The sequence below is a fragment of the Strongylocentrotus purpuratus genome, unplaced genomic scaffold (assembly GCF_000002235.5).
Source record: "Strongylocentrotus purpuratus isolate Spur 01 unplaced genomic scaffold, Spur_5.0 spur5_scaffold_5, whole genome shotgun sequence".
Classification (NCBI taxonomy): Eukaryota; Metazoa; Echinodermata; class Echinoidea; order Camarodonta; family Strongylocentrotidae; genus Strongylocentrotus; species Strongylocentrotus purpuratus.
The window spans coordinates 40,427,087-40,454,425 of NW_022145611.1; the positions used below are offsets into that span (position 1 = coordinate 40,427,087).

The following is a 27,339-nucleotide window of genomic DNA, read 5'->3' on the forward strand; positions in this document are numbered from 1 at the left end:
TTGATTCTTAGAGCAAAGTTTGATCGTTAGTTCCTCGCTTTGAATCAACTAATAAAGGTCAATGAACTAAAATTAACATTGTGACTTTTCATTGGTGATCGAATGGAAATGCGAAGCCTGAGTTGAAAGGTAGGAGGTTTGAAGAAATGTTACCTCCGTCACAGGTTGAACCAGCTGGACAGGTGCATGTACCCGACTCACAAGTCTCTTCGTACCGGCAATCCGCGTTATCGGTACAGGTGACTGTAAAGAACCAATGATAATTGTAAACAAGTATGAGATGGTCTGTATTCAAGTTCTTTTAATGACAATAAAAACGACTAAAAAGAACCTGAACACGATGATGATAATGATAATCATTAATATTACTGTATTGATAACGACTGTGATGACGACGACTACAATGTCATTAGACCAAATTTATACTATTCAGTTCTAAGTTTCAAACTGAGTCGCTGTACCGTTTTTGTTCTAGATATGAACATAACTTCAGGACAAAGTAAAAAGGGTCTACTGTCGTCATTGACATTCAGTGAGCAGTTTCGGACTAATTGAGGCGATAAGTGTACCAAGATTCAAAGGGATGGACCGTGCCGCTTTTACATGTATAACCTTTTGCGTGTAATTACATTACTTAAAGTCCAAAAGATTCAAAAGCATTTAGAAACCATCCTTTGATAATAACCTTTGCATAAATAATGACGGTGTTGAAGCAAAATAAGGCATATGGGCTCGAATTAAAATGCGCGCGAAATTTCGAAACTTTTTTAAATTGACATATCCACTCGACCACGACATGTTTCCCCATTCAGGCTTTTTATGGAGGCTTTTCTAACATAACATGAAGTCATGTTTGCAGACTGGATAGGAAATCTTGTAGTTCAGTCATTGATGATATTTTAAAGGGACTCGGTAACATTCTTCAGATGAAACAAAATGGTGCTAAGGTAGTGACGTCAATACAGTGCCTTAAAATAACTTCACACGTAGCAGACCACTATGTCGACATGCAAATCTAAAAGTCCCTAATGCAGAGACACAATCACAAAAGCCTTGACTGGCGAAGACATACCAAACACACACGTCTCAGTCACCTAGAAAAATAACCGAGACCCGATTAAACTAAAGTCACACAGAACGACATCAACACACAGAGCAAAACCTCCGTCGTTCAAAACGTCACGTCCGTAAACCAGATAGGTTGGACTTATAAAAACAAACAAAAACAAAACAAAACAAAACGCGCACTTTGTATATAGTTCTTGTTGTGTATCATAATGTAATTGATAAGACGAAAAGATGAGATCAGAGTAATATGTTGTGATTTGATAATTATGCTCAATATTGTTTGGTAATATGTTATTTGGTAAATTACGTCGACTGACATTTTGCTGAGTAGGGAAGAGGAGGGGGCGGGGGGGGGGGGGGTAGTGACCACTCATTTCTTAAATTTTTGTTCCCCCCGCAAATAGGAAAATCGCGTCGACCAATATTTCGCTCAGTTGGAGAAAGGGGGGATGGAGTAAAGGAGCATTTATTATTTTTCATGCAGCACAACTTCTCCCCCACCCTTGAGCAAAAAAGTAAAAAAATTGACGGGGGGGGGGGGGGTAACCCCCGCAAACACCCCCACAAATGCGTTGCGACTGATGTAGAGCCCCCGACTCTGTGTTATTGGAGACTTACAGTTTAAGGGAAAGTCCACCCCCAAAATAAGTTTGTTTCGATAGAGGCAGAATATTAAGAAAATCAGGTGAGTGAAAGTTTGAGCAAATTCTGAATGAAAATAAGAAAGTTATGAATTATTGAAGTTGTGATCAATCAAACACAAATTGGCAACTCTATGACGTATCATGCGAGCTCAACTTCCATTTGCTCAGTACTAAAAAAATCTAAAATTTTCATTTTCCCTCGAGAAAAATTTCAACCATACATGCACCCTAAATATAATAATTGCAAATATGTTTCTATACTCCCCCTGCAAGGAACAAATATATATTCCGTCATCAATAACGAAGAAAACATGATTTTATGGAATATTATGCACAAAGCAAATGAAGGAGAGCTCGTATAATAAGTCACAGAGTTGCCAATTTGTATTTGATTGATCACAACTTCAATAATTCATAACTTTCTTATTTTCATTCAGAATTTGCTCAAACTTTCACTCACCTGATTTTCTTATTATTCTGCCTCTATCGAAACAAACTTATTTTGGGGGTGGACTTTCCCTTTAACATTCTTCTTTTTGATCGACACTATTGCTTGAATCACATTTTTGTTATTTTGGAAGATAGATTGATTCTTAGAGCAAAGTTTGTTCGTCAGTTCCTCGCTTTGAATCAACGTAAAAGGCCATTGAACTAAAAATTAACATTGTGACTTTTCATTGGTGATCGAATGGAGATGCGAAGCCTAAGTTTAAAGGTAGGAGGTTTGAAGAAATCTTACCTCCGTCACAGTTTGAACCAGCTGGACAGGTGCACGTACCCGAATCACAAGTCTTTCCGTTCTCGCAACCCGCGTCAACGGTACAGGTGACTGTAAAGAGTCAATGACAATTATGAACAAGTATGAGATGGTCTGTATTTAAGTTCTTTTATTGACAATAAAAACGACTAAAAAGAACCTGAACACGATGATGATGGTGATAATCATAAAGATAACTGTATTAATAACGCCTGTGATGATGATGAATTACGACGACTACAATGTCATTATACCAATTTTATACTATTCAGTTCTGAGTTTCAAACCGAGTCGCTGTACCGTTTTTGTTCTAGATATGAACATAACTTCAGGACAAAGTAAAAACGGTCTACTGTCGTCATTGACATTCATTGAGCAGTTTCGGACTAATTGAGGCGATAAGTGTACCAAGATTCAAAGGGATGGACCTTGCCGTTTTTACATGTATAACCTTTTGTGTGTAATTAGATTACTAAAGGTCCGAAACGTTCAAAAGCATGCGAAAACAATCCTTTGATAATTAACTTTGCAGAAAACAAAACAAAACAAAACACACAATTTGTAAATAGTTCTTGTTTGTGTATCATAATGTAATTGATAAGACGAACAAATCAGATCAGAGTAATATGTTGTCATTTGATAATTATGCTCAATATTGTTGGGTAATCTTTAAATTGGAAAATCGCTTCGACTGATATTTTGCTCAGTTGGGAGTGGGTGGAGGGGGGGGGGGGAGGGGGTAGTGACAACTTATTATTACATTTTTTTTCCCCCGCATATGGGAAAAACGCATCGACCAATATTTTGCTTAGTTGGGGGAAGGGGTTAAAGGAGCATTAATTTGTTTTGTTCATGCAGCACAACCCCTACCCCACCCTTAAGCAAAAAAAGTAAAATAGTGAGGAGGGTTTAACCCCCCCCCCCTAACCATGCGTTCGCGACTGATGTACAGCCCCAGACTCAGTGTTATTGGAGACTAACAGTTTTCAACATTCTCCTTTTTGATTGACACTGTAGATTGATTTACATTTTTGTTATTTTGGAAGAAAGATTGATTCTTAGAGCAAAGTTTGTTCATTAGTTCCTCGCTTTGAATCAACTAATAAAGGTCAATGAACTAAAATTAACATTGTGACTTTTCATTGGTGATCGAATGGAAATGCGAAGCCTGAGTTGAAAGGTAGGAGGTTTGAAGAAATCTTACCTCCGTCACAGGTTGAACCAGCTGGACAGTTGCATGTACCCGAATCACAAGTCTTTTCGTACCGGCAATCCGCGTTATCGGTACAGGTGACTGTAAAGAACCAATGATAATTGTAAACAAGTATGAGATGGTCTGTATTCAAGTTCTTTTAATGTCAATAAAAACGACTAAAAAGAACCTGAAGACGATAATGATGGTGATAATCCTAAAGATAACGGTATTGATAACGACTGTGATGGTGATGAATTACGACGACTGCAATGTCATTATAATAATAATAATAATAACTAGAATTTAAATCGTCACGAGGACGATTAAGGTGGTCTGTCTTCAAGTCATGATAGATTATAATATTTACTATATTGAGAAAGGGAGAAGTTATATAGACACATGTAAACAATGATGATCATGATGATGATCATGATGATGATGATCTTGATAGTAATGGTGATGTCGAATATGATGATGATGATGATGATGATGATGTTGATGATTATCATTAACAGACCATGATGACATCAGACTGAAAAAAATGAGAGAACATTTAGATAGTATATAGTCTCAGCTACAACATACTCAAAAATCAACAAAAATCAAGCCGAAATAACGGCGATATTGCTCGCAAAAGACAAGAATGTAGAATTCAGATTTGAGAAAAAGTCATCTCCCATAAGGATTACATGCAAAAAGTAATGGATCAAGTGATAATAGGGTAATAATAAAGTAAATATGGTTGTTTATTACATTATTTGCGATTTTACGTGTTTTAATATTCAAAGGAGATGGTACAGTGAAAGGTCAAAAAGAAAAAAAAATTAAAGAAAAAAAATTGTTGGAGACGCCCGGACTTGAACCAGGGACCTCGAGGTCGGAAGTCAAGTGCGTTACCGATATACCAAAACATTTCCTATAGAGATTACACGTAAACGGAAAATAGAATTCTCAAATCCCACTTTGTAAGTGAAATATGAGCATGATCCCGGCATCTGATCGAAAAATAAAGGGCACACTTGTGATAGCTTATTGTCTCAGCTACAACATACTCAAAGCTCAGCGTAAACAAAAATAAAACGACGGAGATATTGCTCGCAAAGACGAGAATGTAGAATCCACTTTTGAGAAAAAGTCATCTCCCATAGAGAATTCACGCAAAATGTGAAAAATTGACATGCCTCCTTTAATCGCAAAAATACGCCATGATACCATTGTCAAAATGAAATATCGTGTGAAGCGCATTTGTAGAAAATATTCTCAGGTAGAACATATCAAAATTTGAAAGAAAATCGATCAATATTTACAGAGATACAATCAATTTACCAAAAATCTGCTGACGTCATAATATGCAAATTGAAATTTTGAGTTCGGAGGCCATTATGATGACGTCATGAGTTAATTGAGGGTCAAATGAGACATAAAATCATATCTCCAACTCATAATCTATTTAAATATGAAAGAAATTGGGGGGTATCTATCCATCCTGAAGAGTTACAATGAATTTTGTATAGGCATGTTTTTGCACATGTATGTTATGTATTACAAGAGCTCGCACGCACGGATGCGTATCTTAACGGACGCTCATTCCGTTATTAATGGTCAAAAAAAGGTGAAAATGGTATCAAAATGCTTGAAAAAATGTGCCAAATATGATGACAGAGAAAATTTGGCGATTCTATGTTGCAAAATGCAAGTACGCGCGAAAACGCGCACGCATGCGCGTGCGCGTGTTTTTTTGCAAAATGCCTAAAATGGCCTGAAACGTGTGCAAAAAAAAATTTAAACGAATTGGAGCATTTTAAAATTTTGATACGCGCGTACGTGCGCGTCGAGGTGCGCGCGCAAAATTTGTTGACATTTTTAGTTGAACTTTGAACTGAAGTTGATGTATATTAAATATGGTTGATTTTTGTTGACTCGTTATCGAGATATGATAATGACCTGACTTTTACAAAATGGCGCCTGGATAACGTCACGATGACCTAGTGACCTTGAAAAAGTTAATTTGACTTGAAATTATAGAGCTTGATGACTGACAGAAATTTGAAGGCAATTGACCATGTTGATTTCGAGTAAACGTGTGGACAAAAAAGTGTACGGAAGAAATAAAAATAAAGAATAAAGAAAGAATAAAGAAAGAATGAAAGAAAATTCTAACGAAATCAATAGGTGATCTGTCGTTGACAGACCACCTAATAATAGAATAAACTTATAGAGCGCACACTCCGTCCAGGGACGCTCATGGCGCTAGCATTTACACTTTATACTATTCAGTTCTAAGTTTCAAACCGAGTCGCTGTACCATTTTTGTTCTAGATATAAACATAACTTCAGGACAAAGTAAAAGCGGTTTACTGTCGTCATTGACATTCAGTGAGCAGTTTCGGACTAATTGAGGCGATAAGTGTACCAAGATTCAAACGGATGGACCGTGCCGTTTTTACATGTATAATCTTTTGTGTGAAATTAAATTACTTAAAGTCCAAAAGATTCAAAAGCATTTAGAAACCATCCTTTGATAATAACCTTTGCATAAATAATGACGGTGTTGAAGCAAAATAAGGCATATGGGCTCAAATTAAAATGCGCGCGAAATTTCGAAACTTTTTTAAATTGACATATCCACTCGACCACGACATGTTTCCCCTTTCAATTCAATTCAATTTATTTATTCATCATCCATAAAAATTATAACAGATATTGACAATATTTGACGATGCATAACAATAATAACAATAGATGAAAGGATACCTTCAAAAAAAGCACGGGGCTTGTACAATAGAAGGCACCTGAACAAAGTTAAATAATACATTTATAATTGCAAAACAATTCACCCAGCCACAAAACACAATAGTCACACACAAAAATGCGCCGACACACAAACACACAAACACACACACACACACCCTCACTCACAAACTAACTAACTACTAACCGAAATGTAACGTAAACAATCTTTTGAAAATCATTGTTGGAGTACATCAAGTATTGTAACTGTTAACGAAATGCTGGTTAAGTTTACGTTTGAATACATTGAGTGTGGTTGCATCGGAAATACAATTTTCAATTTCGTTTAAAATTTTGGGACCAGTATACCGAATGGATCTTATATCTAACGAATTTTGAGGTTTTGGCAGTCGAAATTTCATTGAATTGCGGGTAAAATGTGAATGAATATCTGAATTTAGCTGAAACATATCATGAAACGAAAGTGGAAGAGTATTGTTTATATATCGATACATGAAAATACCAACAAGATATTTATATATGTCAAAAATGTTTAAAAGATTTAACGAATGAAAAATAGGACTAGAATGGGCAAGATAATGCGAAAGAGTACAAATTCGAATAGCTTGTTTCTGTTTCTTAAAAATACTTACTAATCTGGTTTTACACGCTGAACCCCATACAATATTACCATACATGAGATACGGCAAGATAAGAGCATTGTATAATAGAATTAATATATGTGGGGGTACTGTATATTTCAATTTATATAAAATTCCAATGGTTTTACTTATTTTATTACAGACATGTCTGACATGAAAATCCCATTTTAGATAACAATCAACATGTATACCAAGGAAATTATGACAGTCGACGAAATCAATCAACTCTCCGTCCAATTGTACTTTGGGTAAAGCGATACTCCGTGAATTGTTCAAACAAAAATATATACATTTAGTTTTTTTAACATTGAGACATAGCTTGTTTGTTCTTAACCATTCAACAACCTTGATAAGTTCTGTATTTGTTTGACATATTAAGTCATTCTGATTATAATTTGAGGCAATCAAACAAGTATCATCTGCGTATTGAATAAAGTGAAACAATTTTGAAACACAATATAAATCATTAACATATAATAGGAACAATAGAGGACCTAGAATTGATCCTTGAGGAATACCTGTTTTGATCAAAAGTTTTTTAGAAATATGAGTTTTATACATTGTACATTGATTTCTGTTTGTTAAATAATCTTTAAACCATAAATAGGGTATACCACGAATACCATATCTAGATAACTTAGAAAGTAATATGTCGTGATCCATTACATCGAAAGCTTTCGACAGGTCTAAAAATATACCGATAACAAACTTATTTGAGTGCAATGCGTTACATACTGTATCATTAAAATCAATAAGAGCATGATCAGTTGAATGGTTTGGCCGAAAGCCATATTGATGCATGTATAAAATATTGTTATGTTCAAGAAATTTATATAGACGAACGTAAACTAATTTTTCTAGTAACTTTGAAAAACAAGGAAGTAAAGAAATTGGACGATGGTTGCATATATCATAAGGATCCCCTGTTTTTGGTACAGGAACAATTTTTGCAGTTTTAAGCCGGTTTGAAAATTTTCCAGTCGAAATTGATAAATTCATAATGTGCATCAACGGACGGGCTATAGCGTGAATAGATTTCTTTGCTATATTTTGACTAACATCATCAACTCCAGTGCTATTTGTATTCTTTAAATTCCTAAAAATATTTATAATTTCGTTTTCAGATGTAGGGCACAAAAATAACGAATTTGGATTTGATGCGTTCATGTAATCCAAATGGTGTTTATAAGAGCGAGGAATCTGGGCAGCTGTTTTGGTTCCAACGTCATTAAACATTCTATTGAACAGTTCGGATATTTCGCACTCATTGTCTACTATCACACCGTTGACTTTGAAATGATTCGGCAGGACTTTAGCTTTTCTATTTAAAATACCATTGATAATGCCCCAGGTTTTCTTCAGGTTATTAGAGTTGTATTTAAGCATATCACCATAGTATTTTGTTCGTGCTTGTCTTAGAAGAAAAGTAACTTTATTTCGATAAGATTTATACTTCCTACTCAAATCTGAAGAAAATTTCAACTTCAATTGCTTATATAACTTATTTCTCCGATTGATACAAGAGAAAAGAAAATTATTTATCCACGGTTTTCGAATTGATTTTTTCTTCCTACTTTTCTCCTTGAGGGTAAAGTGTTTATCATACAATTCAGAATAGATATCTATAAATATATATTATGCCTGTTCGACATTTGTGGATCTATAAACACACGTCCAATCATATAAATGTAGACCAATGCAAAATTGTGCAATGTTTGCCTCCGTAAAATGCCGTGTACGAACATTTAAGATAGGAATAGAAACCTTTAATTTGTAGTTAATTTGAAAAATTGGAAAATGGTCTGTAATATCACAATATAGAACTCCAGAATGAATATCATTGATAACGTTTGTGAATATGTTGTCGATCAATGACATTGATTTCGATGTATTTTTTCGGGTGGGTTTGTCTATCAAAGGATATAAACTATTAGAGTGGAGAATACTCAAGAAGTCAGAAACATGAATATTTTGTGAATTATGTAAGTTTATATTAAAATCACCCATTAAATATATGCTTTTATTTTCTTTACTAATCTTAATGAGAAGTGCCTCGATTTCTTCAAGGAAGCAGGGAATATTGGAAGCAGGTGGACGATATATGGTTCCAACTATAATATTTTTTCTTTCAGATATATTTATCTCAATAAAAATGGATTCGATGTTATCATTGCACATTTTTAAGTCATCTCTGGTCTTGAACTCGAAGCAATCTCTTACTAACATAGCAACACCCCCACCCTTCTTTTGTATTCTGTTGGAGTAAACAAAATTATATCCAGAGAAATCGAAACAATGTGGTGTATGTTCTTGAAGCCATGTTTCCGTGAAAGCAATAATGGAAAAAGGATAGTTAATTGCTGATAAAAAATCTGAAATATCATTGAAATTTTTGGACAAACTTCTTGCGTTAAAATGTATAGTACTAAAGAAATATTCTTCTCTTGTGACATATTTAGAAACAAATTCCTGAGGTATGTAATAATTGCATTCACTGTTCTTAAAAATATCGCAATGTAAATCAGGGTCAATGTCATCAAGTGCATTCAAATTATCTTTTAACAACTCAAGTCTGATGGTATTGAAATTTTGTAACGAAATTGTAGAATCGGCAGTAAACATATTAGATTTGAAATCTTCGTCGCTAATCAGACTAAAAGGAAATATGCATATTATACAATCTTTGCACATCCAATCAGAAACATTTTGAATAACATGACATGATTCATCGTGAAAACAGTCACAGTTTATACAGCAAACGGAAGAGTTTGTTTTGACGGTGCACCCACAACAATTAGTATTTGCTCTGTATCCAATCATACAATAACGAATCAAACACTCATACAGACACACGTACACTCACTCCAAGATAGCAAGTTCAGTATTTTGTATTCTCTATACAGATAGGTTTCACAGTCCAAAAATGAAGGAAAACCCCCACCCCCAATCCGCCAAGTTGTTGACATGCTTGACGATTGCATAATAGAACATGTTACATAATCGACTAAACTGTTTACATTCTTGGATTACTGAGTGCCGAAGTATTAATTCAAAGAATTTGGAATCGCATTCTATGAATAAATGAATTAAATCATTTTGTTAAATGGTTGACATGGGAACGGGCTATGCACATGTAGATGGTACTGTAATAAGGCGTGCTTCAAATCAAGATATTTCGATTGAAAGAGTGTAAAATAAAGAATATAAATGGCATATAGTTACATAAAATAGTATTTTAAAAAAAAATTACAAAAAGAAAAACGGTGACGTGTCGTAAAACGAAATTCCATGTATAGACGCATTATTTTGAAACAATCGTTATACTCACGAAATGAAGTCCAAGTTGCTAGTGTCTGTGATTTTGGCCTGTGCTCCAGTACTAGTTTTACACCAACCAGTCGAATTCTAGTTGACATATTTTGTGTTTTTCGTAGATTATAGGCTTCTCTTTCCAGCTGATAGCGAGCTTTCTTTAGTTCGGCTGGCAAGTCGGTACGTATCGTTATTCTAGGCGTATCGTCTGGAGTCTTGGCCGGATTTGGACGTCGCTGTATTCGTTCGAAGGCGGCGAGGACTTCATTGCGGTCGGACATGCAGACAAATCGCACGATGATCGGGTCGGGAGTTTTGATGTTCTCGTTTGGCTTACGTGGCAATCGGTGAACATTGTTGAATATCATATTTTGTGCCGTACTTTCTGAGACATCGAGAGATGTAATTGCTTTTCGAATAACTTCTTGTATATTTTCATCATTTTTCTTTTCAATACCGTAGAATAGCAAATTTCTTTTCCTCTCATGAATTTCCATGGCTGTCATCGCGTCGCGAATACTCTGGTCGCATTCCTTCTGTTTCTTAATCAGGGCGGGAATAGTATCATTTTCCAATGCTTCAACTCGGGATGCGGAGTCTGCAGCTGCAACTTGTAGTTCTGATATCGAACTTTTGACGACCTTTATCTCCTCTCCTATGGTTAAGACATTAGTGGCAACAGTATCCAATTTTTTCAGTATCTTTGCAGAAAATTCGTCGAAATGCTGTCTGAATTCCGTGACTGATTCAGCCGTAGCGTATGCTTGCGTGGCAGCTGGAATGTCGGGTGTGTCCGTTTTGCTAGCCGCATCGGTAACAGTCTTAGATCTTGGCATTTTTGTAGGTTTTGGAGGTACGAAACGAAATGTTATAACGAATTTATCCGTAGAATGTATCAAACTTACTTGCAAACTGAAAATTTGTTCAATATTCCTTTTTGTAGAGGCGGATTAAGTGGGATTTTCCGTCAGATTTTAAGAGCGTTAAAAATCAGTCCTCCATGTTCCAAATAGCGCTTTTTATGGAGGCTTTTCTAACATAACATGAAGTCATGTTTGCAGACTGGATAGGAAGTCTTGTAGTTCAGTCATTGATGATATTTTAAAGGGACTCGGTAACATTCTTCAGATGAAACAAAATGGTGCTAAGGTAGTGACGTCAATACAGTGCCTTAAAATAACTTCACACGTAGCAGACCACTATGTCGACGTGCAAATCTAAAAGTCCCTAATGCAGAGACACAATCACAAAAGCCTTGACTGGCGAAGACATACCAAACACACACGTCTCAGTCACCTAGAAAAATAACCGAGACCCGAGCCCCGTCTTACAAAGAGTTACGATCGATCCAAATCAATCGTAAGTCCTCCAATCAATCGCAAGTTTGCAGTCTCCTATCTCTTATGTACATAGTTACGATTGATATCAATCGCAAATAAGTTACGATTGATATCAACTCTTTGTAAGACGGGGCCCCGATTAAACAAAAGTCACACAGAACGACATCAACACACAGAGCAAAACCTCCGTCGTTCAAAACGTCACGTCCGTAAACCAGATAGGTTGGACTTATAAAAACAAACAAAAACAAAACAAAACAAAACGCGCACTTTGTATATAGTTCTTGTTGTGTATCATAATGTAATTGGTAAGACGAAAAGATGAGATCAGAGTAATATGTTGTGATTTGATAATTATGCTCAATATTTATATGATATTGACTGACCTTGAGGGGTATATCATAAATATTGACCAAGCTCAGATCATATTGCCCCGAGTCGAAAGACGAGGGCAATATGGTCTTAGCGCGGTCAATATTTCTGATATTCCCCGAAAGTAAAGCCAGTCAATATTTGTATTGTTATCCTAATCAGACATCTAGAGCAAATACAGAAATCCGGCATGACAATCTCAAAGAACTGAACAAACTTTGTCAAATATCCAGTGCTTGACGAAATTTTCGATACACTGCAATCAGTGTGCATTTGATGTGATTAATACGTCACAATAGAGTGCGCGCAAAGTGCGCAGGTTCTCGTACGCATAATAGATGCGCAATGAAAATGACAAAATACGGCGCGGTCAATACAAGATGCCCGGATGCGAGACCGTGGAAAATACAAAGGTATTTTTTCACTCGTCTCTACACGCAAAGTCTATACGAGCAGGGAGACCAAGGAAAATACAAAGAATATACCCCTCTGTTCCCACTGCTAGTAAAAACTAGGGCAATACGGTTTTGTAAATGACCAGCTCAGATGTCTGATACGGGTAATAATGTTTGGTAATCTGTTATTTGGTAAATTGCGTCGACTGACATTTTGCTGAGTAGGGAAGAGGAGGGGGCGGGGGGGGGGGGGGGGTAGTGACCACTCATTTCTTAAATTTGTGTTTCCCCCCCGCAAATAGGAAAATCGCGTCGACCAATATTTCGCTCAGTTGGAGGGAGGGAGGGAGGGGGGAGGGAGTAAAGGAGCATTTTTTATTTTTCATGCAGCACAACCTCTCCCCCACCCTTGAGCAAAAAAAGTAAAAAAAATTGACGGGGGGGGGGGGGGGTTAACCCCCGCAAACATCCCCACAAATGCGTTGCGACTGATGTAGAGCCACCGACTCTGTGTTATTGGAGACTTACAGTTTTTAACATTCTTCTTTTTGATCGACACTATTGCTTGAATCACATTTTTGTTATTTTGGAAGATAGATTGATTCTTAGAGCAAAGTTTGTTCGTCATTTCCTCGCTTTGAATCAACGTAAAAGGCCATTGAACTAAAAATTAACATTGTGACTTTTCATTGGTGATCGAATGGAGATGCGAAGCCTGAGTTTAAAGGTAGGAGGTTTGAAGAAATCTTACCTCCGTCACAGGTTGAACCAGCTGGACAGGTGCACGTACCCGAATCACAAGTCTTTCCGTTCTCGCAACCCGCGTCAACGGTACAGGTGACTGTAAAGAGTCAATGACAATTGTGAACAAGTAGGAGATAGTCTGTATTTAAGTTCTTTTAATGGCAATAAAAACGACTAAAAAGAACCTGAACACGATGATGATGGTGATAATCATGAAGATTATTGTATTGATAACGACTGTGATGATGATAAATTCCGACGACTACAATGTCATTATACCAATTTTATACTATTCAGTTCTAAGTTTCAAACCGAGTCGCTGTCCCGTTTTTGTTCTAGATATGAACATAACTTCAGGACAAAGTAAAAACGGCCTACTATCGTCATTGACATTCATTGAGCAGTTTCGGGCTAATTGAGGCTATAAGTGTACCAATATTCAAAGGGATGGACCGTGCCGTTTTTACATGTATAACCTTTTGTGTGTAATTAGATTACTAAAGGTCCGAAACGTTCAAAAGCATGCGAAAAACAATCCTTTGATAATTAACTTTGCAGAAAACAAAACAAAACAAAACACACAATTTGTAAGTAGTTCTTGTTTGTGTATCATAATGTTATTGATAAGACGAAAAAATCAGATCAGAGTAATATATTGTCATTTGATAATTATGCTCAATATTGTTGGGTAATCTTTAAATTGGAAAATCGCTTCAACTGATATTTTGCTCAGTGGGGAGTGGGCGGAGGGGGGGGGGGGGGTAGTGACAACTTATTATTACATTTTTTTGTTCCCGCATATGGGAAAAACGCCTCGACCAATATTTTGCTTAGTTGGGGGGAGGGGTTAAAGGAGCATTAATTTGTTTTGTTCATGCAGCACAACCCCTCCCCCACCCTTAAGCGAAAAAAGGAAAAAAGTGAGGAGGGTTTAACCCCCCCCCCCCTAACCATGCGTTTGCGACTGATGTAGAGCCCCAGACTCAGTGTTATTGGAGACTTCCAGTTTTCAACATTCTCCTTTTTGATCGACACTGTAGCTTGATTCACATTTTTGTTATTTTGCAAGATAGATTGATTCTAAGAGCAAAGTTTGTTCGTTAGTTCCTCGCTTTGAATCAACTATTAAAGGTCAATGAACTAAAATTAACATTGTGACTTTTCATTGGTGATCGAATGGAAATGCGAAGCCTGAGTTGAAAGGTTGGAGGTTTGAAGAAATTTTACCTCCGTCACAGGTTGAACCAGCTGGACAGGTGCACGTACCCGACTCACAAGTCTCTTCGTACCGGCAATCCGCGTTACCGGTACAGGTGACTGTAAAGAACCAATGATAATTGTAAACAAGTATGAGATAGTCTGTATTCAAGTTCTTTAAATGTCAATAAAAACGACTAAAAAGAACCTGAACACGATGATGATGGTGATAATCCTAAAGATAACGGTATTGATAACGACTGTGATGATGATGAATTACGACGACTGCAATGTCATTATACACATTTTATACTATTCAGTTCTAAATTTTAAACCGAGTCGCTGTACCGTTTTTGTTCTAGATATAAACATAACTTCAGGACAAAGTAAAAAGGGTCTACTGTCGTCATTGACATTCAGTGAGCAGTTTTGGACTAATTAAGGCGATAAGTGTACCAAGATTCAAACGGATGGACCGTGCCGTTTTTACATGTATAATCTTTTGTGTGTAATTAAATTACTTAAAGTCCAAAAGTTTCAAAAGCATTTAGAAACCATTCTTTGATAATAACCTTTGCATAAATAATGACGGTGTTGAAGCAAAATAAGGCATATGGGCTCAAATTAAAATGCGCGCGAAATTTCGAAACTTTTTTAAATTGACATATCTACTCGACCACGACATGTTTCCCCATTCAGGCTTTTTATGGAGGCTTTTCTAACATAACATAAAGTCATGTTTGCAGACTGGATAGGAAGTCTTGTAGTTCAGTCATTGATGATATTTTAAAGGGACTCGGTAACATTCTTCAGATGAAACAAAATGGTGCTAAGGTAGTGACGTCAATACAGTGCCTTAAAATAACTTCACACGTAGCACACCACTATGTCGACGTGCAAATCTAAAAGTCCCTAATGCAGAGACACAATCACAAAAGCCTTGACTGGCGAAGACATACCAAACACACACGTCTCAGTCACCTAGAAAAATAACTGAGACCCGATTAAACAAAAGTCACACAGAACGACATCAACACACAGAGCAAAACCTCCGTCGTTCAAAACGTCACGTCCGTAAACCAGATAGGTTGGACTTATAAAAACAAACAAAAACAAAACAAAACAAAACGCGCACTTTGTATATAGTTCTTGTTATGTATCATAATGTAATTGATAAGACGAAAAGATGAGATCAGAGTAATATGTTGTGATTTGATAATTATGCTCAATATTGTTTGGTAATCTGGTATTTGGTAAATTGCGTCGACTGACATTTTGCTGAGTAGGGAAGAGGAGGGGGCGGGGGGGGGGGGGAGGGTAGTGACCACTCATTTCTTAAATGTTTGTTTCCCCCCGCAAATAGGAAAATCGCGTCGACCAATATTTCGCTCAGTTGGAGGGAGGGGGATGGAGTAAATGAGCATTTATTATTTTTCATGCAGCACAACCTCTCCCCCACCCTTGAGCAAAAAAAGTAAAAACAAATTGACAGGGGGGGGGGTTAACCCCCGCAAACATCCCCACAAATGCGTTGCGACTGATCTAGAGCCCCCGACTCTGTGTTATTGGAGACTTACAGTTTTTAACATTCTTCTTTTTGATCGACACTATTGCTTGAATCACATTTTTGTTATTTTGGAAGATAGATTGATTCTTAGAGCAAAGTTTGTTCGTCATTTCCTCGCTTTGAATCAACGTAAAAGGCCATTGAACTAAAAATTAACATTGTGACTTTTCATTGGTGATCGAATGGAGATGCGAAGCCTGAGTTTAAAGGTAGGAGGTTTGAAGAAATCTTACCTCCGTCACAGGTTGAACCAGCTGGACAGGTGCACGTACCCGAATCACAAGTCTTTCCGTTCTCGCAACCCGCGTCAACGGTACAGGTGACTGTAAAGAGTCAATGACAATTGTGAACAAGTAGGAGATAGTCTGTATTTAAGTTCTTTTAATGACAATAAAACGACTGAAAAGAACCTGAACACGATGATGATGGTGATAATCATTAAGATTATTGTATTGATAACGACTGTGATGATGATAAATTCCGACGACTACAATGTCATTATACCAATTTTATACTATTCAGTTCTAAGTTTCAAACCGAGTCTCTGTCCCGTTTTTGTTCTAGATATAAACATAACTTCAGGACAAAGTAAAAACGGTCTACTGTCGTCATTGACATTCATTGAGCAGTTTCGGACTAATTGAGGCGATGAGTGTACCAAGATTCAAACGGATGGACCTTGCCGTTTTTACATGTATAACCTTTTGTGTGTAATTAGATTACTAAAGGTCCAAAACGTTCAAAAGCATGCGAATACAATCCGTTGATAATTAACTTTGCAGAAAACAAAACAAAACAAAACACACAATTTGTAAGTAGTTTTCGTTGTGTATCATAATGTAATTGATAAGACGAAAAGATCAGATCAGAGTAATATGTTGTCATTTGATAATTATACTCAATATTGTAGGGTAATCTTTAAATTGGAAAATAGCTTCGACCGATATTTTGCTCAGTGGGGAGAGGCGGAGGGGGGGGGGGGGGGGGGGTATTGACAACTTATTATTACATTTTTGTTTGTTCCCGCATATGGGAAAATCGAGTCGACCAATATTTCGCTTAGTTGGGGGGAGGGGTTAAAGGAGCATTAATTAGTTTTGTTCATGCAGCACAACCCCTCCCCACCCTTAAGCGAAAAAAGGAAAATAGTGAGGAGGGTTTAACCCCCCCCCCCCCCCCCCCCCCTAACCATGCGTTTGCGACTGATGTAGAGCCCCAGACTCAGTGTTATTGGAGACTTCCAGTTTTCAACATTCTCCTTTTTGATCGAGACTGTAGCTTGATTCACATTTTTGTTATTTTGGAAGATAGATTGATTCTTAGAGCAAAGTTTGTTCGTTAGTTCCTCGCTTTGAATCAACTATTAAAGGTCAATGAACTAAAATTAACATTGTGACTTTTCATTGGTGATCGAATGGAAATGCGAAGCCTGAGTTGAAAGGTTGGAGGTTTGAAGAAATCTTACCTCCGTCACAGGTTGAACCAGCTGGACAGGTGCACGTACCCGACTCACAAGTCTCTTCGTACCGGCAATCCGCGTTACCGGTACAGGTGACTGTAAAGAACCAATGATAATTGTAAACAAGTATGAGATGGTCTGTATTCAAGTTCTTTAAATGTCAATAAAAACGACTAAAAAGAACCTGAACACGATGATGATGGTGATAATCCTAAAGATAACGGTATTGATAACGACTGTGATGATGATGAATTACGACGACTGCAATGTCATTATACACATTTTATACTATTCAGTTCTAAGTTTCAAACCGAGTCACTGTACCGTTTTTGTTCTAGATATAAACATAACTTCAGGACAAAGTAAAAAGGGTCTACTGTCGTCATTGACATTCAGTGAGCAGTTTTGGACTAATTGAGGCGATAAGTGTACCAAGATTCAAACGGATGGAGCGTGCCGTTTTTACATGTATAACCTTTTACGTGTAATTAAATTACTTAAAGTCCAAAAGATTCAAAAGCATTTAGAAACCATTCTTTGATAATAACCTTTGCATAAATAATGACGGTGTTGAAGCAAAATAAGGCATATGGGCTCAAATTAAAATGCGCGCGAAATTTCGAAACTTTTTTAAATTGACATATCTACTCGACCACGACATGTTTCCCCATTCAGGCTTTTTATGGAGGCTTTTCTAACATAACATGAAGTCATGTTTGCAGACTGGATAGGAAGTCTTGTAGTTCAGTCATTGATGATATTTTAAAGGGACTCGGTAACATTCTTCAGATGAAACAAAATGGTGCTAAGGTAGTGACGTCAATACAGTGCCTTAAAATAACTTCACACGTAGCAGACCACTATGTCGACGTGCAAATCTAAAAGTCCCTAATGCAGAGACACAATCACAAAAGCCTTGACTGGCGAAGACATACCAAACACACACGTCTCAGTCACCTAGAAAAATAACCGAGACCCGAGCCCCGTCTTACAAAGAGTTACGATCGATCCAAATCAATCGTAAGTCCTCCAATCAATCGCAAGTTTGCAGTCTCCTATCTCTTATGTACATAGTTACGATTGATATCAATCGCAAATAAGTTACGATTGATATCAACTCTTTGTAAGACGGGGCCCCGATTAAACAAAAGTCACACAGAACGACATCAACACACAGAGCAAAACCTCCGTCGTTCAAAACGTCACGTCCGTAAACCAGATAGGTTGGACTTATAAAAACAAACAAAAACAAAACAAAACAAAACGCGCACATTGTATATAGTTCTTGTTATGTATCATAATGTAATTGATAAGACGAAAAGATGAGATCAGAGTAATATGTTGTGATTTGATAATTATGCTCAATATTGTTTGGTAATCTGGTATTTGGTAAATTGCGTCGACTGACATTTTGCTGAGTAGGGAAGAGGAGGGGTCGGGGGGGGGAGGGTAGTGACCACTCATTTCTTAAATTTGTGTTTCCCCCCGAAAATAGGAAAATCGCGTCGACCAATATTTCGCTCAGTTGGAGGGAGGGGGGGATGGAGTAAAGGAGCATTTATTATTTGTCATGTAGCACAACCTCTCCCCCACCCTTGAGCAAAAAAAGTAAAAAAAATTGACGGGGGGGGGGGTTAACCCCCGCAAACACCCCCACAAATGCGTTGCGACTGATGTAGAGCCCCCGACTCTGTGTTATTGGAGACTTACAGTTTTTAACATTCTTCTTTTTGATCGACACTATTGCTTGAATCACATTTTTGTTATTTTGGAAGATAGATTGATTCTTAGAGCAAAGTTTGTTCGTCATTTCCTCGCTTTGAATCAACGTAAAAGGCCATTAAACTAAAAATTAACATTGTGACTTTTCATTGGTGATCGAATGGAGATGCGAAGCCTGAGTTTAAAGGTAGGAGGTTTAAAGAAATCTTACCTCCGTCACAGGTTGAACCAGCTGGACAGGTGCACGTACCCGACTCACAAGTCTTTCCGTTCTCGCAACCCGCGTCAACGGTACAGGTGACTGTAAAGAGTCAATGACAATTGTGAACAAGTAGGAGATAGTCTGTATTTAAGTTCTTTTAATGACAATAAAACGACTGAAAAGAACCTGAACACGATGATGATGGTGATAATCATTAAGATTATTGTATTGATAACGACTGTGATGATGATAAATTCCGACGACTACAATGTCATTATACCAATTTTATACTATTCAGTTCTAAGTTTCAAACCGAGTCTCTGTCCCGTTTTTGTTCTAGATATGAACATAACTTCAGGACAAAGTAAAAACGGTCTACTGTCGTCATTGACATTCATTGAGCAGTTTCGGACTAATTGAGGCGATGAGTGTACCAAGATTCAAACGGATGGACCTTGCCGTTTTTACATGTATAACCTTTTGTGTGTAATTAGATTACTAAAGGTCCAAAACGTTCAAAAGCATGCGAATACAATCCGTTGATAATTAACTTTGCAGAAAACAAAACAAAACAAAACACACAATTTGTAAGTAGTTTTCGTTGTGTATCATAATGTAATTGATAAGACGAAAAGATCAGATCAGAGTAATATGTTGTCATTTGATAATTATACTCAATATTGTTGGGTAATCTTTAAATTGGAAAATAGCTTCGACCGATATTTTGCTCAGTGGGGAGAGGCGGAGGGGGGGGGGGGTATTGACAACTTATTATTACATTTTTGTTTGTTCCCGCATATGGGAAAATCGAGTCGACCAATATTTCGCTTAGTTGGGGGGAGGGGTTAAAGGAGCATTAATTAGTTTTGTTCATGCAGCACAACCCCTCCCCACCCTTAAGCGAAAAAAGGAAAATAGTGAGGAGGGTTTAACCCCCCCCCCCCTAACCATGCGTTTGCGACTGATGTAGAGCCCCAGACTCAGTGTTATTGGAGACTTCCAGTTTTCAACATTCTCCTTTTTGATCGACACTGTAGCTTGATTCACATTTTTGTTATTTTGGAAGATAGATTGATTCTTAGAGCAAAGTTTGTTCGTTAGTTCCTCGCTTTGAATCAACTATTAAAGGTCAATGAACTAAAATTAACATTGTGACTTTTCATTGGTGATCGAATGGAAATGCGAAGCCTGAGTTGAAAGGTTGGAGGTTTGAAGAAATCTTACCTCCGTCACAGGTTGAACCAGCTGGACAGGTGCACGTACCCGACTCACAAGTCTCTTCGTACCGGCAATCCGCGTTACCGGTACAGGTGACTGTAAAGAACCAATGATAATTGTAAACAAGTATGAGATGGTCTGTATTCAAGTTCTTTAAATGTCAATAAAAACGACTAAAAAGAACCTGAACACGATGATGATGGTGATAATCCTAAAGATAACGGTATTGATAACGACTGTGATGATGATGAATTACGACGACTGCAATGTCATTATACACATTTTATACTATTCAGTTCTAAGTTTCAAACCGAGTCACTGTACCGTTTTTGTTCTAGATATAAACATAACTTCAGGACAAAGTAAAAAGGGTCTACTGTCGTCATTGACATTCAGTGAGCAGTTTTGGATTAATTGAGGCGATAAGTGTACCAAGATTCAAACGGATGGACCGTGCCGTTTTTACATGTATAACCTTTTGCGTGTAATTAAATTACTAAAGGTCCAAAAGATTCAAAAGCATTTAGAAACCATTCTTTGATAATAACCTTTGCATAAATAATGACGGTGTTGAAGCAAAATAAGGCATATGGGCTCAAATTAAAATGCGCGCGAAATTTCGAAACTTTTTTAAATTGACATATCTACTCGACCACGACATGTTTCCCCATTCAGGCTTTTTATGGAGGCTTTTCTAACATAACATGAAGTCATGTTTGCAGACTGGATAGGAAGTCTTGTAGTTCAGTCATTGATGATATTTTAAAGGGACTCGGTAACATTCTTCAGATGAAACAAAATGGTGCTAAGGTAGTGACGTCAATACAGTGCCTTAAAATAACTTCACACGTAGCAGACCACTATGTCGACGTGCAAATCTAAAAGTCCCTAATGCAGAGACACAATCACAAAAGCCTTGACTGGCGAAGACATACCAAACACACACGTCTCAGTCACCTAGAAAAATAACCGAGACCCGAGCCCCGTCTTACAAAGAGTTACGATCGATCCAAATCAATCGTAAGTCCTCCAATCAATCGCAAGTTTGCAGTCTCCTATCTCTTATGTACATAGTTACGATTGATATCAATCGCAAATAAGTTACGATTGATATCAACTCTTTGTAAGACGGGGCCCCGATTAAACAAAAGTCACACAGAACGACATCAACACACAGAGCAAAACCTCCGTCGTTCAAAACGTCACGTCCGTAAACCAGATAGGTTGGACTTATAAAAACAAACAAAAACAAAACAAAACAAAACGCGCACATTGTATATAGTTCTTGTTATGTATCATAATGTAATTGATAAGACGAAAAGATGAGATCAGAGTAATATGTTGTGATTTGATAATTATGCTCAATATTCTTTGGTAATCTGGTATTTGGTAAATTGCGTCGACTGACATTTTGCTGAGTAGGGAAGAGGAGGGGTCGGGGGGGGGGGGGGGGGTAGTGACCACTCATTTCTTAAATTTGTGTTTCCCCCCGAAAATAGGAAAATCGCGTCGACCAATATTTCGCTCAGTTGGAGGGAGGGGGGGATGGAGTAAAGGAGCATTTATTATTTGTCATGTAGCACAACCTCTCCCCCACCCTTGAGCAAAAAAAGTAAAAAAAATTGACGGGGGGGGGGTTAACCCCCGCAAAAACCCCCACAAATGCGTTGCGACTGATGTAGAGCCCCCGACTCTGTGTTATTGGAGACTTACAGTTTTTAACATTCTTCTTTTTGATCGACACTATTGCTTGAATCACATTTTTGTTATTTTGGAAGATAGATTGATTCTTAGAGCAAAGTTTGTTCGTCATTTCCTCGCTTTGAATCAACGTAAAAGGCCATTAAACTAAAAATTAACATTGTGACTTTTCATTGGTGATCGAATGGAGATGCGAAGCCTGAGTTTAAAGGTAGGAGGTTTAAAGAAATCTTACCTCCGTCACAGGTTGAACCAGCTGGACAGGTGCACGTACCCGACTCACAAGTCTTTCCGTTCTCGCAACCCGCGTCAACGGTACAGGTGACTGTAAAGAGTCAATGACAATTGTGAACAAGTAGGAGATAGTCTGTATTTAAGTTCTTTTAATGACAATAAAACGACTGAAAAGAACCTGAACACGATGATGATGGTGATAATCATTAAGATTATTGTATTGATAACGACTGTGATGATGATAAATTCCGACGACTACAATGTCATTATACCAATGTTATACTATTCAGTTCTAAGTTTCAAACCGAGTCTCTGTCCCGTTTTTGTTCTAGATATGAACATAACTTCAGGACAAAGTAAAAACGGTCTACTGTCGTCATTGACATTCATTGAGCAGTTTCGGACTAATTGAGGCGATGAGTGTACCAAGATTCAAACGGATGGACCTTGCCGTTTTTACATGTATAACCTTTTGTGTGTAATTAGATTACTAAAGGTCCAAAACGTTCAAAAGCATGCGAATACAATCCGTTGATAATTAACTTTGCAGAAAACAAAACAAAACAAAACACACAATTTGTAAGTAGTTTTCGTTGTGTATCATAATGTAATTGATAAGACGAAAAGATCAGATCAGAGTAATATGTTGTCATTTGATAATTATACTCAATATTGTTGGGTAATCTTTAAATTGGAAAATAGCTTCGACCGATATTTTGCTCAGTGGGGAGAGGCGGAGGGGGGGGGGGGGTATTGACAACTTATTATTACATTTTTGTTTGTTCCCGCATATGGGAAAATCGAGTCGACCAATATTTCGCTTAGTTGGGGGGAGGGGTTAAAGGAGCATTAATTAGTTTTGTTCATGCAGCACAACCCCTCCCCACCCTTAAGCGAAAAAAGGAAAATAGTGAGGAGGGTTTAACCCCCCCCCCCCTAACCATGCGTTTGCGACTGATGTAGAGCCCCAGACTCAGTGTTATTGGAGACTTCCAGTTTTCAACATTCTCCTTTTTGATCGACACTGTAGCTTGATTCACATTTTTGTTATTTTGGAAGATAGATTGATTCTTAGAGCAAAGTTTGTTCGTTAGTTCCTCGCTTTGAATCAACTATTAAAGGTCAATGAACTAAAATTAACATTGTGACTTTTCATTGGTGATCGAATGGAAATGCGAAGCCTGAGTTGAAAGGTTGGAGGTTTGAAGAAATCTTACCTCCGTCACAGGTTGAACCAGCTGGACAGGTGCACGTACCCGACTCACAAGTCTCTTCGTACCGGCAATCCGCGTTACCGGTACAGGTGACTGTAAAGAACCAATGATAATTGTAAACAAGTATGAGATGGTCTGTATTCAAGTTCTTTAAATGTCAATAAAAACGACTAAAAAGAACCTGAACACGATGATGATGGTGATAATCCTAAAGATAACGGTATTGATAACGACTGTGATGATGATGAATTACGACGACTGCAATGTCATTATACACATTTTATACTATTCAGTTCTAAGTTTCAAACCGAGTCACTGTACCGTTTTTGTTCTAGATATAAACATAACTTCAGGACAAAGTAAAAAGGGTCTACTGTCGTCATTGACATTCAGTGAGCAGTTTTGGACTAATTGAGGCGATAAGTGTACCAAGATTCAAACGGATGGAGCGTGCCGTTTTTACATGTATAACCTTTTACGTGTAATTAAATTACTTAAAGTCCAAAAGATTCAAAAGCATTTAGAAACCATTCTTTGATAATAACCTTTGCATAAATAATGACGGTGTTGAAGCAAAATAAGGCATATGGGCTCAAATTAAAATGCGCGCGAAATTTCGAAACTTTTTTAAATTGACATATCTACTCGATCACGACATGTTTCCCCATTCAGGCTTTTTATGGAGGCTTTTCTAACATAACATGAAGTCATGTTTGCAGACTGGATAGGAAGTCTTGTAGTTCAGTCATTGATGATATTTTAAAGGGACTCGGTAACATTCTTCAGATGAAACAAAATGGTGCTAAGGTAGTGACGTCAATACAGTGCCTTAAAATAACTTCACACGTAGCAGACCACTATGTCGACGTGCAAATCTAAAAGTCCCTAATGCAGAGACACAATCACAAAAGCCTTGACTGGCGAAGACATACCAAACACACACGTCTCAGTCACCTAGAAAAATAACCGAGACCCGAGCCCCGTCTTACAAAGAGTTACGATCGATCCAAATCAATCGTAAGTCCTCCAATCAATCGCAAGTTTGCAGTCTCCTATCTCTTATGTACATAGTTACGATTGATATCAATCGCAAATAAGTTACGATTGATATCAACTCTTTGTAAGACGGGGCCCCGATTAAACAAAAGTCACACAGAACGACATCAACACACAGAGCAAAACCTCCGTCGTTCAAAACGTCACGTCCGTAAACCAGATAGGTTGGACTTATAAAAACAAACAAAAACAAAACAAAACAAAACGCGCACTTTGTATATAGTTCTTGTTATGTATCATAATGTAATTGATAAGACGAAAAGATGAGATCAGAGTAATATGTTGTGATTTGATAATTATGCTCAATATTGTTTGGTAATCTGGTACAATGTATTTGGTAAATTGCGTCGACTGACATTTTGCTGAGTAGGGAAGAGGAGGGGTCGGGGGGGGGGGTGGGAGGGTAGTGACCACTCATTTCTTAAATTTGTGTTTCCCCCGAAAATAGGAAAATCGCGTCGACCAATATTTCGCTCAGTTGGAGGGAGGGGGGGATGGAGTAAAGGAGCATTTATTATTTGTCATGTAGCACAACCTCTCCCCCACCCTTGAGCAAAAAAAGTAAAAAAAATTGACGGGGGGGGGGTTAACCCCCGCAAACACCCCCACAAATGCGTTGCGACTGATGTAGAGCCCCCGACTCTGTGTTATTGGAGACTTACAGTTTTTAACATTCTTCTTTTGATCGACACTATTGCTTGAATCACATTTTTGTTATTTTGGAAGATAGATTGATTCTTAGAGCAAAGTTTGTTCGTCATTTCCTCGCTTTGAATCAACGTAAAAGGCCATTAAACTAAAAATTAACATTGTGACTTTTCATTGGTGATCGAATGGAGATGCGAAGCCTGAGTTTAAAGGTAGGAGGTTTAAAGAAATCTTACCTCCGTCACAGGTTGAACCAGCTGGACAGGTGCACGTACCCGACTCACAAGTCTTTCCGTTCTCGCAACCCGCGTCAACGGTACAGGTGACTGTAAAGAGTCAATGACAATTGTGAACAAGTAGGAGATAGTCTGTATTTAAGTTCTTTTAATGACAATAAAACGACTGAAAAGAACCTGAACACGATGATGATGGTGATAATCATTAAGATTATTGTATTGATAACGACTGTGATGATGATAAATTCCGACGACTACAATGTCATTATACCAATTTTATACTATTTAGTTCTAAGTTTCAAACCGAGTCTCTGTCCCGTTTTTGTTCTAGATATGAACATAACTTCAGGACAAAGTAAAAACGGTCTACTGTCGTCATTGACATTCATTGAGCAGTTTCGGACTATTTGAGGCGATAAGTGTACCAAGATTCAAACGGATGGACCTTGCCGTTTTTACATGTATAACCTTTTGTGTGTAATTAGATTACTAAAGGTCCAAAACGTTCAAAAGCATGCGAATACAATCCGTTGATAATTAACTTTGCAGAAAACAAAACAAAACAAAACACACAATTTGTAAGTAGTTTTCGTTGTGTATCATAATGTAATTGATAAGACGAAAAGATCAGATCAGAGTAATATGTTGTCATTTGATAATTATACTCAATATTGTTGGGTAATCTTTAAATTGGAAAATAGCTTCGACCGATATTTTGCTCAGTGGGGAGAGGCGGAGGGGGGGGGGGGGGGTATTGACAACTTATTATTACATTTTTGTTTGTTCCCGCATATGGGAAAATCGAGTCGACCAATATTTCGCTTAGTTGGGGGGAGGGGTTAAAGGAGCATTAATTAGTTTTGTTCATGCAGCACAACCCCTCCCCACCCTTAAGCGAAAAAAGGAAAATAGTGAGGAGGGTTTAACCCCCCCCCCCCCTAACCATGCGTTTGCGACTGATGTAGAGCCCCAGACTCAGTGTTATTGGAGACTTCCAGTTTTCAACATTCTCCTTTTTGATCGACACTGTAGCTTGATTCACATTTTGTTATTTTGGAAGATAGATTGATTCTTAGAGCAAAGTTTGTTCGTTAGTTCCTCGCTTTGAATCAACTATTAAAGGTCAATGAACTAAAATTAACATTGTGACTTTTCATTGGTGATCGAATGGAAATGCGAAGCCTGAGTTGAAAGGTTGGAGGTTTGAAGAAATCTTACCTCCGTCACAGGTTGAACCAGCTGGACAGGTGCACGTACCCGACTCACAAGTCTCTTCGTACCGGCAATCCGCGTTACCGGTACAGGTGACTGTAAAGAACCAATGATAATTGTAAACAAGTATGAGATGGTCTGTATTCAAGTTCTTTAAATGTCAATAAAAACGACTAAAAAGAACCTGAACACGATGATGATGGTGATAATCCTAAAGATAACGGTATTGATAACGACTGTGATGATGATGAATTACGACGACTGCAATGTCATTATACACATTTTATACTATTCAGTTCTAAGTTTCAAACCGAGTCACTGTACCGTTTTTGTTCTAGATATAAACATAACTTCAGGACAAAGTAAAAAGGGTCTACTGTCGTCATTGACATTCAGTGAGCAGTTTTGGACTAATTGAGGCGATAAGTGTACCAAGATTCAAACGGATGGAGCG

General features: G+C 37.6%; 1 protein-coding gene across 1 annotated transcript in view; it reads right to left on the bottom strand.

The window, feature by feature from the left end:
• The window catches only part of LOC115929628 (tenascin-X-like), a 44,879-nt gene that overhangs the window by 15,422 nt on the left and 2,118 nt on the right, over positions 1-27,339 (bottom strand). The window contains exons 3-14 of the mRNA XM_030999210.1: positions 26,892-26,981; positions 25,674-25,763; positions 23,737-23,826; positions 22,521-22,610; positions 20,591-20,680; positions 19,376-19,465; positions 17,449-17,538; positions 16,217-16,306; positions 14,447-14,536; positions 13,227-13,316; positions 3,674-3,763; positions 154-243 (exon numbers count right to left, since the gene is read on the bottom strand). Of these exons, the coding sequence (XP_030855070.1) occupies positions 154-243; positions 3,674-3,763; positions 13,227-13,316; positions 14,447-14,536; positions 16,217-16,306; positions 17,449-17,538; positions 19,376-19,465; positions 20,591-20,680; positions 22,521-22,610; positions 23,737-23,826; positions 25,674-25,763; positions 26,892-26,981 (1,080 nt within the window). The remainder of the gene's footprint in view (positions 1-153; positions 244-3,673; positions 3,764-13,226; positions 13,317-14,446; positions 14,537-16,216; positions 16,307-17,448; positions 17,539-19,375; positions 19,466-20,590; positions 20,681-22,520; positions 22,611-23,736; positions 23,827-25,673; positions 25,764-26,891; positions 26,982-27,339) is intronic.